The sequence below is a fragment of the Saccostrea cucullata genome, unplaced genomic scaffold (assembly GCF_032062105.1).
Source record: "Saccostrea cucullata isolate Sc308-1 unplaced genomic scaffold, CSIRO_AGI_Scuc_v1 ctg184, whole genome shotgun sequence".
In the NCBI taxonomy this organism is placed as follows: Eukaryota; Metazoa; Mollusca; class Bivalvia; order Ostreida; family Ostreidae; genus Saccostrea; species Saccostrea cuccullata.
Genome location: NW_026926406.1, coordinates 224,399 through 243,090, shown reverse-complemented (window position 1 = coordinate 243,090; position 18,692 = coordinate 224,399). Strand labels below are relative to the sequence as shown.

The 18,692-nt window shown below is 34.1% G+C and overlaps 1 protein-coding gene across 1 annotated transcript; it reads right to left on the bottom strand.

Moving 5' to 3' along the window:
• Positions 1-5,876: 5,876 nt before the first annotated feature.
• Positions 5,877-18,270, bottom strand: LOC134271612 (PAX3- and PAX7-binding protein 1-like). Its single transcript, XM_062753817.1, has 19 exons — positions 18,014-18,270; positions 17,103-17,284; positions 16,825-16,927; positions 16,489-16,618; positions 15,868-15,980; positions 15,677-15,756; positions 15,383-15,552; positions 15,045-15,234; positions 13,868-13,985; positions 13,053-13,128; positions 12,841-12,953; positions 12,167-12,366; positions 9,544-9,691; positions 7,911-8,029; positions 7,639-7,715; positions 7,346-7,412; positions 7,107-7,253; positions 6,697-6,851; positions 5,877-6,538 (listed from the first exon to the last, which is right to left on the bottom strand). Exons 1-19 carry the CDS (start codon positions 18,249-18,251, stop codon positions 6,463-6,465), a joined length of 2,502 nt encoding a protein of 833 aa, XP_062609801.1. The 5' UTR covers positions 18,252-18,270; the 3' UTR covers positions 5,877-6,462.
• Between the last annotated feature and the right edge of the window lie 422 nt (positions 18,271-18,692).

Below are 18,692 nucleotides of genomic sequence, written 5' to 3'. Positions count from 1 at the left end.
CTCATAGCTTGACCTACTTTTGAAAACTTTAACCTTGACCATAACTTTTGAACAGATGGTGCTAGGGTTTTTATATTTTCCAGATGTATTCCCAGTAACAATCCCTCCCCCTACGCATCACTGATTCTTTTATCCTAAGGCCTGAACTTTAATTAATCTTGGAGTTCGACCAACTTTAAAAGCAATGAATTTTGAGTGTAACTTTTGAATGCTCGGTTTTAGATTGGGTTTTCATATTTCACAATATTCATTCCGACAAGTCCTTTTTTTGAAAAGCAAAATGTTATTGGATCAAATGAAAGTATTGTTCTCCCTCCTACCTCCAAGATAATTTTCAAAAGTTAATATATTTAGATGATTTTTAATATTTATTTAGATATCTATATGGATTGTCATAAAACATTACTTATTTCGGAAATCAAAAAAGAGATACATGCACATGTAACTCTACCATTTCCAATTGTTAAAACTTGCGTTTTCTCCATAGAAATCAACAGAAGACGTACGGAAAATATTTTTATCCCCCCCCCTTGAAACGAAAAATCCCTTTTACAGGTTATATGGACTGTCATTTCACAGATTCATACAAATGCATGTTGTGTTTCACGGGGGGGGGGGGGGTAAATGGTGATGCTTAAAAATACCCCCCTTTTATTTTAAGAACTGGAATTAGGGATGATTTAACTGTTTAGCGCTTGTATTTAAATAATTTATCAAGTGCCACGGAATTAATATTGAATTAAATGGGTTTAAAATGTAGGCGGGAATCGAGAGTTAGCGTGCGTGGTTCTTTAACCTTCGATACATTATTGTTTCACATACACATATTGCTTCAATAGCTATGATTCAAAAATGTTATCCAAGTCTTATGGAATGGCCGAGGTATAGATGGAAACGGTAAGAGGATATGAGTTGTAAAAAAAATCCCATACAGTTATGTACATGTAAACTCAGTCTTTCATTTGCATTCAAATTAAACAAATCAATATGCGCTTATTAAATGCATGAAAATTAAGCTCGTGTATTGATTTACTGAAATGCATTTATAAAAAATGTGCATTTCTTTATTGATAATTGCATCAAGAGTGCACCCCGTCTATGCACATTTTATTTGTTTATTAAACAAAGATTTTCAGAAATCATTAAAGAAACATGCATCATGATCAGTTTCATGTACCACAGATGCACATGTACTCTATTAAGGATATCCGATCCTCAGCCAGGAAAGATAACTCCAAAAACTAATATTTAATTGAAACAGAATCAACATGAAGCTAGAAACTGAAAACTTTACATGCAACAATTTTCATTTTATTCACCTTAAAATGATTCACAGTTCTTGAAGGTCTTAGAAAGGGCCTTATAAAAGTTAACACTTTTACCTTACAAAAGGACAAAATTGATGGTCCAGTTTTAGAGAAATGATTTTCTTGAATCTGGCCTTGGATATCAACGCTTATTAGCATGATATGAAATTTCAAATGATTTGTTATATCTTGCAATGATACCACATGCCTTTTACACTATGTCTTATATAATTCTTGAAAAATTGATTGATTGAATGTTGTTTAACGTCCCTCTCGAGAATTGTTCACTCATACACCGGGTTCAAAGATATTTTTATTCATCTTCATATTTACATCTTCTAGTACACATTCACATTGTATTCCATATGAAAAAATCCAAAAAATAACGTAGAATTAACGTTTTATTAAAAATCATACCCGCGGTATTATAAAATTATTACCCATTATCACCCGTGGCTGTATACTCGTTTATACAGTATTTCCCATGACCAAATCACCTAGCATACAGCTGTTATCAACTATTTTGACACACACACACACACACACCTTTTTTTTGGATATACATGTATAATATAAATTTTAAAATAATTGTTTTTACTGAGTATCGTTTTATAAAATTCTATCAAGTAAATATTAGTAATAAACGTCTATTGATCCTGATAAGTTGGGTTTCTCTCTTCAAAGATATTTATAATTTTTACAAAGCTGCATTACACCCCTTCATAAGAGATGTGACATAACCATTTGTATTTAAAAAGTTTTTTTTTTGATAAATAAAATTAGAACAAAAATTGATTTCGTTTGGCTTGATGATTGTAACAGGCATTAAAACGTAAAAAAAAAAAATCAATGACGGGATTAATCAGGGCTTAACTAGTCTCAATTAAATTAACACGCCTATATTTTACCGAGTACCATTGTAATCCATTGGAAAACCGCCCGAGTAACCGATTATCAAAAATTGACCTATTTGACATCCCTAGAAAATGCATAGCTGATATTCTTACTCTCTTTGAACATACCTTTCCACACATTTGATAAGCCAAAAAATGTATGTGTAAAACGTAAATATATTTACATATCAACTTATTTGTCAGTAGCTTGCATCATTAAAGAAATTTTTTTCTTTGTTCAATATGCTCTTGTTTACGGTGGTATATTTAGGACACGCATTTATTTTTTTTTTAAATACCAGAAAAAAATTATCTTGTGAAAACGACATAATTATCTTGTGAAAACGAGATATTATCTTGTGAAAACGACTTATTATCTTGTGAAAACGAGATATTATCTTGTGAAAACGAGATAATATCTTGTGAAAACGAGATATTATCTTGTGAAAACGAGATATTATCTTGTGAAAACGAGATAATATCTTGATGTTTGTAAAACACTTATGCTCCCCTTCCCCAAAATTGGAATTTTTCAAAGTCCAAAAGGGCATAACTGTGTTATTGTGCGATTGTACCCAAAACAGAACTTGTCCTAGATATTCATCGGATAAATCTGTACACTTAATTTCATTTCAGTATGTGCAACTGATGCCAAGAAAATGAACGGAAACTGCAAATAATTGGAATTTTTTAGGGATGTCAACGAATATTCGAGTACTCGACTATCGTTCGATCATACCGACTATCTACTAAAATTTCATTAGTCGGTTATTCGTTAAAAATGTGTTTCATCAAAGTACATGTAATATTGAATTCAAGGCAATAAACTTATATTTGCCCATTTCATTTATTTACAGATCAATATTTTCATATGTAAAAATTAAGGGTACGGTATAACTGTTCAAAGGAAAATATATTTTCGGCAAACATATCTTCAAAATACACATAAATTGGGGTCAGTTATAACAGTAATTAAACCGTGTTATCTTTTTCTGATATTAATTTCATGCCATCATTGATTGTTTGCACAAAATTTCATAATTAAAATTTATCCCAAGCTATCTCTCTCTCTCTCTGTCTCTCTTTGTTTTCATAAGAGACACACTTTGTTTACCTGTCAAAGGTCATTGACGGACACGTAGAAATTGGCTTCAACAAGCTAATTCAGAGAATTCGTGTCCCCCGCTTAGGGAAAAAGTCGGACCCCCCTGACTGAATTTGTAGAATTGTTAAATGTATACATGTATACTGAAGAAAATAAAATACATGTATGTCAATATGCATATAAAGATTTGATTGCTTATTCTTTATTATGTATATAGAAGATTCTTTTTATATGGAATATTTATCACACTGTAATGATGATTTTATAACATCATAAATTTTTCATTTCACATGCTGCATGAATACTATCACTTAGTAAAAAAAAAAAAAAAAAAAAAAAAAAAAAAAAATATATATCACCCGAAATTCGATCCCGGGCCCTCTCACATGTGAAGCGAGAGACATATCACTCGACCACGGAATCGCTTTCGTCGGATTCATGTATATGCAAAACCGAAGTCACATACATGTATATATTTATGTTCGGTATTCTCAAAATTTTACACAATCCATGGTGTTTGATTTATTTAGCCTTTATTAAACAGTTCTAATAGATGTAATAAGAACATAAAGTCCGCCGAGAACCTGTTTTATACGCAGTAACTCTCCTCACGCCTCTGTGCTAAAATTAGCGACATGTAATACTATGAATACTACTAAAACAAACGGGGCGGGGCACTTTGAGAGAGGTGAGAGAGGTCCTAGGGAGTTTTGGTATAAAATTACGTTGCATAAGCTCAAAATCTTCTTGAAATATCGCCCGGAAATGATAGTGTTACACACAGACAGAATGTATAAATTTACGACCTTGAACTTTGACCTTTTGACCTCAAAATCAATAGGGGTCTTCCTTAGGCCAAAGGGAGTAGCTATGTAAAATTTCATTGCAATAGCTCAAATGGCTCTAGAGATATCGTGTGGAAACGAAAGTGTTATAACAGACAGAATTTGCTTATTTATGACCTTGACCTTTGATCTTTTGACCTCAAAATCAATAGAGTTCCTCATTAGTCCACAGGGAGTTGCTATGCTGAATTTCATTGCAAAAGCTCAAAGGGTCCTCGAGATATCGTGTGGAAACCAAAGCGTTACAGACAGACAGAAAGACGAACGGACGGACAGATGGACAAACCCAAATTAATATCCCCCACTTTTCAAGCGGGGGACAATTATGGGGGTACATGTACTACCGTTATGTAAAGAAAGGACAAATCAAGCTTTTGATATCCTGCATTTAGATAAAATGTGCAGCTAATATATTAATTTTGAAATTAAATACATTGGATACATATTGATGTGCAGTTTTTATTGTACTACGTACATGTTTACAATTCAGGAATTTGTTGTGTAATGGTGATAGCGTAGGTTAAATATTGTAAACTAGTCTGTAAAAGACAAATAGTGAAGATGATATGAAAAAATAATTAAAATCAAACGAATATTTGACTATCGTTCGACTAAAGCATCTGACTATTCGACTAAGCTGCCCGAGTAAAATTGACATCCCTAGAATTTTTCTAAGTCTAAGGGGCACAACTCTGTCAAAAATGGCACAGTCATATCCCAAACAGAACTTGACCTACATATTCATGTGAAATATCTGTATACCAAATTTCATTTAACTATGTACAACGGTTGCAAAGAAAATGAACAGAAACCGCAAATAATTGGAATTTTTCTAAGGCTAAGGGGCACAACTCTGTCAAAAATGGCACGGTCATAACCAAAACAGAACTTGACCTACATATTCATGTGATATATCTGTATACCAAATTTCTTTTCAGTATGTACAACGGTTGCAAAGAAAATGAACAGAAACCGCAAATAATTGGAATTTTTCCAAGTCTAAGGGGCATAACTCTGTCAAAAATGGCACGGTCGTAACCAAAACAGAACTTGACCTACATATTCATGTGACATATCTGTATACCAAATTTCATTTCAGTATGTACAATGGTTGCAAAGAAAATGAACGGAAACTGGAATTAACTGGAATTTTTCTAAGTTCAAGGGGCATAACTCTGTCAAAAAGGGTGCGATCGTATCCGAAAAAGAACTTGACCTAGATATTCATGTGATATATATGCAAACCAAATTTCATTTCTGTATGTGCAATGGCATAGCTCTGTCAAAAATGGTGTGATCATACCTAAAACAGAACTTAACCTAGGTATCCATATGATAAATCTGTATACTTAATTTCATTTCAGTAGGTGCAAAGGTTGCCAAGAAAATGAACGGAAACTGCAAATGACTGGAATTTTTCTAAGTCTAAGGGGCATAACTCTTGTCAAAAATGGCGCGATCGTATCCAAAACAGAACTTGACCTTCATATTCTTGTGATATATCTGTATACCAAATTTCATTTCAGTTGAGAAGAAAATGAATCGAAACTAAGTGGACCAACAGACGGATTGACCAACAGAGAGCAACAAAGCAATATGCCCTCCCTTCTTTGAAAGGGAGCGTAAAAAGGTTGAAGTGAAATGAATTTTCCAACTCAAAATGCAACACATATGTGCATCATTCTTCTTTTATTTAAGTTACTAAAATAAGACATATACAAATTACTGGTCTTGATGTTACTTGCTTTTATTTCAAATCTGTCATTGATTTTTATGACATATTATACTGTACATATAAACAGATTCATCTGACCATAAAGAAATTGACTTTGTTTATAACCTTTTTACATTTACAGTCAAATCAGTTAACAATGAACCCAATTATTTGATTTCATCACTCGGAAGTCTGAATCACATTCAACTTATCTAGCTGATAAAGTTATATCCTAGTGAATCAAAACAAGCATCCTTTTTAAAACAGTGGCAATAACACAACTGGAGAGTAGTGTCTAATGTCAAATTAAGAGTTCATGTATCAAGATTCTGAAATCTTTGATTGCTACTGGATGAGAATCCATTTCATGACCACAATGTCAACAGTTGGCCATTGTTGGTGGGTCAACATTGGTCAGCCTCAGTAGTGCTGGAAGGTCAATATCACCCGTGGTGAAAGGTCAATATCACTTGTGATGCCAATATCACTAGTGACCAAAGGTCAATATCACTAGTGATAACAGGTCAATATCACAAAACCTTACTCAGAATCCTGTTCCGCATTTTCTAGACGCAATAGACAAACACATGTATTTCTCTCACATAGGGAGATTGACAGCATACTCCATGGCGTGGATATTAACCAGCATCTTACTGATCTGTTTGATGTACTCCCTACAAAATCACAACAATTCATTTAGTTCTCAGTCATAAAGTCATAATACAAATAAATCCAGTTATGATAAAATATTTTTCAAGATGTTGTAAAAAAAAGAATCATTCACAGGAAAGCTGGTGTAACTGTGACAGTATAATGATGTACATATATATACCTGGAATCTTTCTTGTCGAAGTCGAGTTTACTGTGGCCCTCGGTGTACAGGGTCTTGGCTGCGGACACCAGAAAACGACTCAGGTTCTCTAGCTGTGGCATCGTCCTGTCCTCGTCTAGATCACTGAACCACTCCCGCGGGAATGTGGAGATAATCTGTGATGGCAAACAGTCAACATTTGAACAATGCCTATTCATATCGTGAAGCTTTATTTCAGTATTTTCTTTTAATTTTTACCCTTACTAGGGTTCAATAAAAAAAGATCTAAAAAAGAAATCAATAATGATGCTTTGATAAAAAATTTTGCTTTGTTTAAATTATGTGTAAAAGTCCTTTCAAATTATTGCACTTTAATTTGAAATGACCAGACTGTAATAATCTGTAATTGTATGACTGTAGAGTGGACTTACAGACTGACACTTCTGTATTGTCTCTTTATTTACACCAGAATTACACAGCCCCAGAATGATGTATCTATTGAGGAGTCCATCCAGTGATAAACTCAGCAGCATCTGATTGGATAAAATACCATGCCAGCTCAGGATGTTACCTAGCAACTGAAGAAAAAAGAAAACATTTTTTTTTTCAAAAACCATAAAATCAAATTTGATTTAGATAAAATGTAAGTATTTCTTCTAATGTGTGTTACCTTTATACACACCCACAGCTGCCTGTGGAAAAACACAGAGGAGTTGGAGGATCTGTTTTCCAAAACCCTGTAATGGAGAGATAATAAAATCACCTTAGAAATTAAGTCAATCCTTAGCTATCATAATAATTGATAGGTCAAGTGTGTTAAACAGTCTTCAAACATGCACAGATAATCCCATCTATTATTTTTCTCTGTAAAATTATATTTGTTTTGATTTTCCCCGATGTTATCAAGACCACTGCCTGTTTTGATGTACATTCTTTTGAAACATAATAATAGGCTCAACTTACGACTTTGGATACAGAGGCATAAACACATCATCTTCTAGTGTGGTTCTGATCCTTTTGACAATCACATTAAGTAATTGCTACAAAAAAAGAACTGCAATAAATTTTCACAATTTCATAAAAATTATTTGTAGCTCTTCTTTCTTCAATATGAAAACTGTTGTTACTTTGAGAAAATTGAGGAGTGGTTTATTCTTATAAGTCTTGACACTTCATTGGGTTCTCAAGTCAAACCCTGAAATTACTGAGACATTATGTATTGTAACAGACCATACCTGTGTAGTTTTGTTGTTGGCCTGGATACATGGATAATCTCGGATGAGCTTGGAGACAACGTTCACCAAACGGGATGTTTGTGTTGTGGATAATGGATCCCAGACAGACTCCGCTAGCACTGAAATAAAAATTCTTACCTATAATCTATCTACATGTATATTTTTGAAAATTTATTTGAATTACAATTATCATCAAATCTATCAGCTTTGGAGACTGAAAAAAAAAATTATTCATGAAATTGCTTCCAAATTTTGTATATAAAACATAGGTAATCAGAGATTACAGAGCTCACCTCAACGAATGTTGTCTTTAAGTAAGGCAAAGTCACACAATTAACCAACAAAAAGTATACATTCCAAAAATGAAAATATTTTTAAAAGCAATTTTGATCTGATACTTTGAAATAGACCTACATAAAAAATTTAAACTACTTCTTCTTCATGAAAATGTAATGAAAATCCAGCATCTGAAGCAAATTTGAAGTTATCTCTTGATGCAGCATTTGTGAAAGTTTGGTTTATACAATGTTATATAAGCCTTATAGTTTTTGGTAATAGACAAACCATAACTTTTACCTTGTCTATTATCTGAAAAATGTATGTCCAATTCAGCATCCGAAGCAATATATTAGTGTGCATCCTTATGTATCATCCATGCAAGTTTGCTCATTATAGGGCTCATAGTTTATTGGAAATGAAACATGCATTAAAACTAACATTTTCACTCATCCACAAAAAGTAGGTCAGATTCAGCTTCCGAAGCAAGCCTGGAAGTATGCATCCTTAGATGTATCACCTATGCAAGACTGGTCATTAAAGAACTCATAGTTCCTTGGAAATGAAACCTGCACCAAAAACTTTTAACTATTCACTCAACCGGAAAATGTAGGTCAGCTTCAGCATCCGAAGCAAGCCTGGTAGTGTGCATCCTTAGACGTATCATCCATGCAAGTTTGGTCAACATAGGGCTTAAAGTTACTTGCAAATGAAACCTGCACCAAAAACATTAACCTGTTCGCTCAACTGGAAAATGTAGGTCAGATTCAGCATCTGAAGCAAGCCCGGTAGTATGCATCCTTAGATGTATCATCCATGCAAGTTTGGTCAACATAGGGCTTATAGTTACTTTGAAATGAAACCTGCACCAAAAACTTTAACCTGTTCACTCAACTGGAAAATGTAGGTCAGATTCAGCATTGAAGCAATCCCGGTAGTATGCATCCTGATGTATCATCCATGCAAGTTTGGTCAACATAGGCCTGATAGTTACTTGGAAATGAAACCCACACCAAAAACTGCACCAAAAATGTTAACCTGCTCCAAAAACATTAACCTGGTAATTCCTTTGCTGAAATTGCAGCATCTGAAACTTTGTCTGGTACAATAAAACACACTAAAACCATTTTCCATGCATGTCTAATCAGTATAGGACACAGAAGTAATTAAAAAGAAAACTGCTCCAAAAAACTTAACCTTAGCCTGGGACGCCGACGCCGACGCCGACACCGACGCCGACGCCGACGCCGAGGGTATCACATAAGCTCCCCCCAACTTCGTTGAGGTGAGCTAAAAATCTATAAAATGTTTCTGAAGCCCTATCTTTATTGTATCAAATTCTGAATACACCCCCTACCTGTTAATTTTGGTAATATAACTTTTTCTACAATGGATGGCAGTAGTCTTACATCATCGTCTCCCTTAGATATCGTCTCCTGGAGCTTGAAGCCATAAAATATGAGAGTATCGAACCATCTAGTGTCCTCAAAGTCCAAACAGTTAGCCTTAAAAAAAAAAAGATATATTAAACAGGTATTCTAAAATGTTTATACAATATAATTAAATCAAATACTTTTTTATTAGATAGCGTTTCTCAGGCTGTTGAATTCATTTTCACTATTGCATTCAGTTGCCAATCACCATAATACGTAAAAGTGGAAATTTTTGCGAGATGCAAATTTAGCGATTTGTCCTTGAATTTAGCAAAAAGTAATTTTAGCAATATTAAACATAGGTAATCAGAGATTACAGAGCTCACCTCAACGTGTGTTGTCTTTAAGTAAGGCATATTAAGTCACACAATTAACCAACAAAAAGTGTACATCCAAAAATGCAAAATTTATGCAATTTTGATACTTTGGAATAGACCTATATAAAAACTAAAAACTAGTTCTTCATCATGAAAATGTAATTAAAATCCAGCATCTGAAGCAAGATTGAGAGTTTTCATCCCTTGATGCATCATTTAAGCAACTGGTTTATATAAGCCTTATAGTTTCTTGGTGATAGACTTACCCATAACTTTTACATATACAAATGTATGTCGAATTCAGCATCTGAAGCAAGTCCATTTGTGTGCATCCTAAGATGTATCATCCATGTAAGTTTGGTCAACATAGGGCTTAAAGTTACTTGCAAATGAAACCTGTATAAAAAATTAACCTTTCCACTAATCCAGAAAATGTAGGTCATATTCAGCATCCGAAGCCAGCCTAGTTGAATGCACCCTTAGATGTACCATCCATGCAAGTTTGGTCATTATAGGGCTCAAAGTTACTTGGAAATGAATCCTGCACCATAAACTTAAACCTGTTTACTGTCCAGAAAATGTAGGTCAGATTCAGCATCCGAAGCAAGTCTGGTAGTATGCATCCTAAGATGTACCATCCTTGCAATTTAGTCATTATACGGTTCAAAGTACACTGTACCTTGAAAATGAAACCTTCACCAAAAACTTTAACCTATTCACTCAACCGGAAAATGTAGGTCAGATTCAGCATCCGAAGCAAGGCTGGTAGTATGCATCCTGAGATGTATCATCCATGCAAGTTTGGTCATTATATGTCTCATAGTAACTTGGAAATGAAACCTGCACCAAAAACTTTAACCTGTTCACTCAACCGGAAAATGTAGATCAGATTCAGCATCCGAAGCAAGTCTAGTAGAATACATCCTAAGATGTACCATCCATGCAAGTTTGGTCATTATAGGGCTCAAAGTATCTTCAAAATGAAACCTTCACCAAAACCTTTTAACCTGTTCACTCAACCCGATGTAGGTCAGATTCATCATCCGAAGCAAGGCTGGTAGTATGCATCCTAAGATGTATCATCCATGTAAGTTTGGTCATTATATGTCTCATAGTAACTTGGAAATGAAACCTTCACCAAAAACTTTAACCTGTTCACTCAACCGGAAAATGTAGGTCAGATTCAGCATCCGAAGCAAGTCTAGTAGAATACATCCTAAGATGTACCATCCATGCAAGTTTGGTCATTATAGGGCTCAAAGTATCTTCGAAATGAAACCTTCACCAAAAACTTTAACCTGTTCACTCAACCGGAAAATGTAGGTCAGATTCAGCATCCGAAGCAAGGCTGGTAGTATGCATCTGCATGTATCATCCATGTAAGTTTGGTCAACATAGGGCTCATAGTAACTTGGAAATGAAACCTGCACCAAAAACTTTAACCTGTTCACTCAACCGGTAAATGTAGGTCAGATTCAGCATCCGAAGCAAGTCTAGTAGAATACATCCTAAGATGTATCATCCATGCAAGTTTGGTCATCATAGGGCTCAAAGTATCTTCGAAATGAAACCTTCACCAAAAACTTTAACCTGTTCACTCAACCGGAAAATGTAGGTCAGATTCAGCATCCGAAGCAAGGCTGGTAGTATGCATCCTAAGATGTATCATCCATGTAAGTTTGGTCAACATAGGGCTTATAGTTACTCGGAAATGAGACCTACACCAAAAACTGCACCAAAAATGTTAACCTGCACCAAAAACATTAACCTGGTCATTTCTTTGCTGAAATTTCAGCATCTGAAACTTTGACTGGTACAATGAAACTCACTAGCAACATCTTCCATGCATGTCTAATCAATATAGGACATAGAAGTACTTAAAAAGAAAACTGCTCCAAAAAAATTAACCTTAATCCGGGACGCCGACGCCGACGCCGACACCGACGCCGACACCGACGCCGAGGGTATCACATAAGCTCCCCCCAACTTCGTTGAGGTGAGCTAAAAAGCTCACTAAAGAGGCCGTTACAAATAAAACGCCATTAATTTTTAGCAATATTCAATTTTACCGATTTCAACACCCTCGCTAATAATGCCAAATCCTGACTAAAAATTCTGCTTATACGATATAGACTTGTCTGCACATCTATCTGCTCTAGGTCTAATTTATTTAACTTAGGCTTTCATATTAAGTATCAAGCCTGACTAATTTAGCTATAATGTCCTGTACCTCTAGTGGGTTCCAGTTGATAAGACTAAGTCTGATATAGGGATTAAACAGTTTAGGGAGACAGAGTCCTATGTAGGCGTCCTGGTAGGTGTCCCTGTATGTCTGTTTCCAGTCCTCAAAGCGTTCGCGGACACTCTCCACCTCGCTGAAGTCCTCCACGACGTCCTCAAAGACGCGCTCCTGGGACCCCAGCACCGACTCTACAGAAAATCAAACAGAGGAGTCAGCATTCTACACATACAGATATCAACAAATAGTGAATACCCGGTAATAGACACTTCAGGAATATTTATCTTGTTCTGAAATTGTACAAATTCAAGTCATGACACAAATATTCTGGTTTAACCCACAAAATCAAATGTGAGCAAGTTTGGCAAAATATTTCATACACTTAATGTGTCACTTTGCTGTTCATATTCTGAAGCACTAATGTGACTGCAAGTAGAGAATACACAGGGGTGGGCGGGGCACTTCAAGTCATCAGTGTGAGTTAATACCACAAAATACTGTGGGTTTTTCATTCATAGGACAACCAAGCTTATCAATCTTAGGGCAACCCCACAGAAGGGGGAACTGTCACCGAGCCCATCTCTTGTCAAGTCAGTAAATCATATCTACATATACAACATTAAATGTCATCAGCCAGCACGGGGAATTGTGGGTAAAAGTGCCACCTTTTTCCAGGTTATATTTTGCTATTTCTGATTGATTTTCTTCTTCGTCTGATGACAAGCCGTCATGGTGCCCCACTATGTCTTTTAGTTCTCTCGCTCGTCTCCTGCGTGATCTGTAATAGAAAGGTACTGAAGTTAGCAAGCTTTCCATTATGTCTACCTGATCTTTACTAATCCTGTCTCCTTTTATAAAGTTAACTGTTTCTATTTACCTGCGAGCCTCCCTCTCTGCTGCTCGTCTCTGTCTCTCCTGTGCCTCAGGTGAGTTCATATCCACATTAGCTGTGCCTAAAAAGTAAAATAATCAACATAAGGCCTAGAAAAAAAATATGTTTGTTTCCGCTTTCAGGCTGAAAAAATATAGGGTAGGTAGGTAGGCATTTTTTTTTATATTTTTTTTTTTGCTTTTAATCAAAACATGTATAGAAGTAACATTAATGGCAGGGAAATGTTGTTTTCAAGCATTTCTGTGACTTAAACTTATAATAGAAAGGTGACCCAAACTTCTTTCTGTCTTGAAAAGCTTGTAATGTTGGAGACTATAATTCCCTGGGTGAAATCTTGCACTTCATGGGACAAAAGCATTAAAAAAATTTTTAGGGTCGGCACTATAAATTAGGGTCGGTCGGGAAAGTGGAAACAAACATATTTTTTTTCTACGCCTAATCAATCCAAAAGTTCCATATGTTTGGTCTCAAACAGAACTTCTTCACGACAAGGAGGAAAGTCTTTAATACCTTGGTATATAAAAAACTCACCTTTTTACTTACCTTTATCATTTAAATAGATAAGAATTTGATTAACAATATTCTCAATATATAAAATACAAGTTATTTTCTTATACTAGCCTACTACCTGTACTTTTTTCATTCATTTATTCTATAATCTTCCTCTGACAAAGGAGATGCAAGTATTCAAAAATATAAATAGGGTATAAATTTTAAGCTGTTGGGGTTTGCCTTACTAGCAAGAAATAATGAAGACAGAGATATGTCATGAGTTAGGGAATTAAAAGTTAAATACCGACTTGTCATGTACTCCTGACATTGATCTCTGACGTCCTGCTGTCGACGCGACACCAGTTTCCGCGCTCTATTCAGCCACAGTGTCAGCATTCTCTGTTCTAGATTATCAATCTCTGGTACCTGTAAAACAGACACAGGACACGGATGTAAGACTCAGATTAATCCATTATAATCCTCAAAATTAAATAATTACAGTCACTTACTTTTACACTTAAAATTATTTTGTTCAAAATTAATTTATAGGAGAGGAAAAAATATCAGTTAATTAATATTTTCATCTTTGAGTCAATATAAGTAAATGATGTATTTAATGTAATGAAGTATACTTAACAGCTGTAAACCACATGCTCAAGGCATATAGCCTCAAGTCATAAAGATTTGAATGGGTCAGCCTTTCTCAAAATAATTTTTCTTAAAATATGCTACAACTCACATTTTCAAATATTGTTTTTCTTATAAATTTGCCATATATGAATACAAATTCATAAATGACATTATTTTCTTCTTTCTCTGATATCTATAATATGGTAATTTTAGCCTAAAGCTAATTAATCAATATTCTACAAGAAAAGTTAGGTGACACACAAATTGTTCCCATCCCAGCATGGCCCCTGCACTTCCTACACTCATGTTTTGTCAGGTTTAAATTTGCAGCCAAATATAAAGGCTGTGAGACTTGGAAATTTGGTGAATTTACCTTGATTTTAAATGTACATTATTTTAAAAAAATCTATTTTAAAGCATTCTAATTTGTATTAAAAAAAAAAAAACCCTTTCTCTAGGTGCAATTCATTCAGTAATTTATTCTAATATTCCCGTAATTGTTTTTTTTTTTATAACTAACTCCAGAAAATATATAATACTTGATAAATTCCAACACTTTTTAAATTGATGATCATTTCATAATTTCTTTTATGTTTACTTCAATGTTTCTAAAGTTATATCATTTAATCTTGAGTGAACAAAAATATTTTCCTTTCAATTCAAAATTAACTATTTCTTTAAATTTTTGTTCAGAAATGCTGCACACATGTACAAATAAATTGGATACAGCTGTTCAAGTGGTTTTGATAAACAAATATAATGAAACATATCTTATTTATATAGAATGCTGAAAGTACAGATTCCCACCCCACTCCTATCACAAAACATTTCCTCCCAAACAATGTAAACACCCACCTTCTGACTGAGACAATCAACCAAGTCTCTGACATACCCCCTCATTTCTTGGAAAAAGCGGTAACGCTCTTCCAAGCCTGCAACTTGTTCTTGACAGGTGTCAATGCTTTTCTCTGTATCGCTAATATCACTAACTAACGAGTCTCTTTCTCGAGTGTGGCTACGATGAACTTCATCCATAGAGTTCAACCTATAAAAAGAATTGTTTGAAAAGGTCATGCAAAATATACAATTGTTTACATACCAGCTTTAATAAGCACTGCCATGACTCAGGTATAAATGACCAAATTTAGGTATACACTGACCTGACTAAGGTAAAGACCAAGTATAAAACTTACCTGTCTTGTAGACGTTTTCTGATGACCTCCATACTAATTATAGTAGAACCCGCGGACTTGGTCAAACTCTGGAATGGTGTGAATGGTTTCTTCTCCAGTATTGTTTCTTGATATCCATTGTACTGGTCATTGTGTACAGGTGTTGCTGGAACACTTCCATCTGTCTGTTGCTAAAATACAAAATTTACAGTGGAATAATTGCTGAAAAAATGATTAACAAATTTTGAAAGAGACCAGTACAAAATTCCACTTTATTCTGAGTTTTCTTTAAAGTGTGTTTAATTTGACCTTCACCTCTGACCCTAGGCTGACCCCCTTTTTAATCTGTTGCTCCTCCCACTCTCGCTCCTGGTCACTGTCCTCGTTGTCCGATCCTGTCAAAATCAAGTCAGTATGTTCAGCAACTTACATGAAAATATGTAACCACACAGCCATCACATAAAAAAGGTCCAAAATCTCTAATTTTAAAAAATATACAATTTTACCATGCCTTGCCAAGAAGTCATTTTGAATTTTAATCCTGTCTCGTGCCTGTGTGTTCACAGAGAAGTCCATCCTCTCATCATCTTCATCATCAGACTTATCGTTGTCATCATCCCTGATTATAAAAATAAGATTACTTACTAACCTTACATGTATGAGAAATCAAAGAAGGTGACCGATATTTTATTTACAGTTGTTTTTTATCATCTCTTTTTAATAGTTGAATCCACACTTTCCAAAAGTTATGTCCCATCATCAGACTTATCTTTGTCATCATCCCTAACAATAAAAGTAGCCTTTGTAGCTTTCTGGTTTGTAAATCAATTCTCGTTATTCAATAGATGTGTTATAAATATTACCTCCTTGCTAAAATTTTCTTATCTTGAACGATTAACACAATTACATGTGTACCATTGAACATGTTAAAGTAATTTAAAGGTGAAATGTAACAATTTCTTAACATTGAAAAACACAACTTTTGCAAAGTGTGGAAATTAATTGATTTCTTTCCTTGAGGATAAACAAAATCAATATTTGTTATAAACTATCATATTACCTATCATTTCTTAGAGAATGTGTACATCACATTATAAAATAATCATTTTTTCCATCTTTTTACAAACCTGACGAGTCGTGACTTGTTGTTTTCCGCTCTCTCAGTATCATCCAGTGGAATGTAGTCTCCAAAATCCCTTGCCTGTTGTCGTCGCTTTCTGATCATGTGAATCATATTAGCATCTGGGATTTCCCCCTCTGCAAGTGAACAAGAACAAAAATTAAACAACACATTCTGATATGTTTTTTTCACATGCCCAGTTTATAATACTGGCCGCATTAACTCATTATTCTGATACATTTCCTAATGGTGCCTTGTTATACAATACTGGATGTAATAACTCATCATTCTGATATGCTTCCATAAGGTGCCCTGTTATACAAAATTGGTTGTAATAACTCACTCTTCATCATCTTCTTCAGCTGACTGCCGCCCTCCGTCTCTTCCTCACTCTCATTCTCTTCAAGGTCCTCGCCATTCAACGTCTGAAACTCCGCACGTAACCTCTGTCAACACAACAAAATACTATTAGTTATCCAACCAATCAAAACTTGTGTTACATGCAAGATAAGAAATAATATATATTCCACAGCTGAAGTATTAAATGACATGAAAAACATACTCCACAAACTCCAATACAGCTTTGCGATAATAAAGAGTTAGATGACATGATTATATTACCCTTATTTCTTCATCTTTGTCCTCGTACGAGTCCTCCCTGTGGACCGGGGAGGCCCTCAAAGGGGAATTATCCTCCCTCTTCTTACTTTTCTCCTCTTCCTCTCTTGCTAACTTAGAGGCCAACTTTAGCTGTTTGGCAATCCGCTTACTGTGACTTGACTTCTTCACCTTAAAAACCTCACCTGTAACAAATTAATAAAAATTGACCATGGGTGAAAATTAGTACTAATTTCTTGCCATATATTGCATTTAATTGTCAATGGAAACAAATGGAAAAATATGTGTAAACACATAATCTTTCTGTTGGAATATTACATGTATTATCGTTTTTTAATACTTTTTAAAATGATGAAAATAAATGAACTTACAGTTACAAATGGATTTTTTAAATTATTAATCTCTAATTTTTGTATTTTGTCACATGAAGTTTTGATTTGATATCACTCTATATGTCAAAATTATTTAGGGTAGGGGTGGGGTGGGAATCGCTATGGGGGTTATTACTTTCTTGCGAAAATTTCGCCTATGGCCATAGAAACTATCAAATACTTCCTTTTGTATTCAAGTATGTTAAATAGTTATTATATATGTATTATATCGCATTTTTAAAAATACAACTGGAGAAAATAATGATATTAAAATATTCTATTTTTGTATTATAATTTCATTATTTTCTATATTTTAAATGAAGTAAAAACTTGATAATCCGAAAAAATATAAATATATCCATTTGGTCCATTTAATTTCCATATTGGTTATAAAGAAAATTAGTTAGTAAAATTAAAATTTCCACCGAATTTCTTGTCATATATCAAAATATATTGCATTTAAAAAAAGTTTTCTAAAATTTCGCAAAATATAAATATAAATATGTGATAAAAACATAATCTTTCTGTTGGAAAAATTCACACCTTCTTCGTTTTCTTCTTTGAAGCTGAGAACGCTGCTACTACGATGCATTCCTTGGGATTCCTCTTTCTTCTTTTTCTTCGACTTTTTGATTTGGTCACTACTGAAGGTTTGGGATTTGATATCACTCTGCTCATTGTCAAAATTATTCTCGTCCTTACTATCATTGTCAGAATCGCTATCTATGGTTATTACTTTCTTGCGAAAATTTCGCCGAGGTTTCTTGAATAAGGTCGACATTTTCCTTTACAAATGAAGTCAATGTAACAACAGTAAATAGTTTTATTCGGATAAATGTTGCTATATCATATTTAATCATTTGAACGACCCCATTTGAATGATTTAAAAAAAACAATTACCGAAGAATATATTTTTGTATATAATTATTTTATACATAAACATGAAGTGAAAGTACTCAATAATCCGAAAAAATATGTTTTAAATATATCCGTTCTATCCGGAAATAATAATATTGGTTATGAAGAAAATTAATTAGTAAAATTAAAATTTCCAAAAGAATTATTTTGATTTTATAAATTTATTGCTATCATTGAAAAAAGTTAATATGGATAAAATTTTGAAAAAATACTTAATATAAAGTAACATTGATAAGGATAGTAAACGAGATTTGCAATAAAAACAAAGTTTTGGGGCTATGTAATGAGTTTGTCAAGGTATGGT

Coding starts and splice junctions, on each gene's coding strand:
- LOC134271612 (XM_062753817.1), bottom strand. CDS start 18,251: ATGTCGACCTTATTCAAGAAACCTCGGCGAAATTTTCGCAAGAAAGTA. Junction 12,954..13,052: donor GCAGAGAGGGAGGCTCGCAG/GTAAATAGAAAC, acceptor TTTCTATTACAG/ATCACGCAGGAGACGAGCGA. Junction 8,030..9,543: donor TATATTACCAAAATTAACAG/GTAGGGGGTGTA, acceptor TTTTTATTTCAG/TGCTAGCGGAGTCTGTCTGG.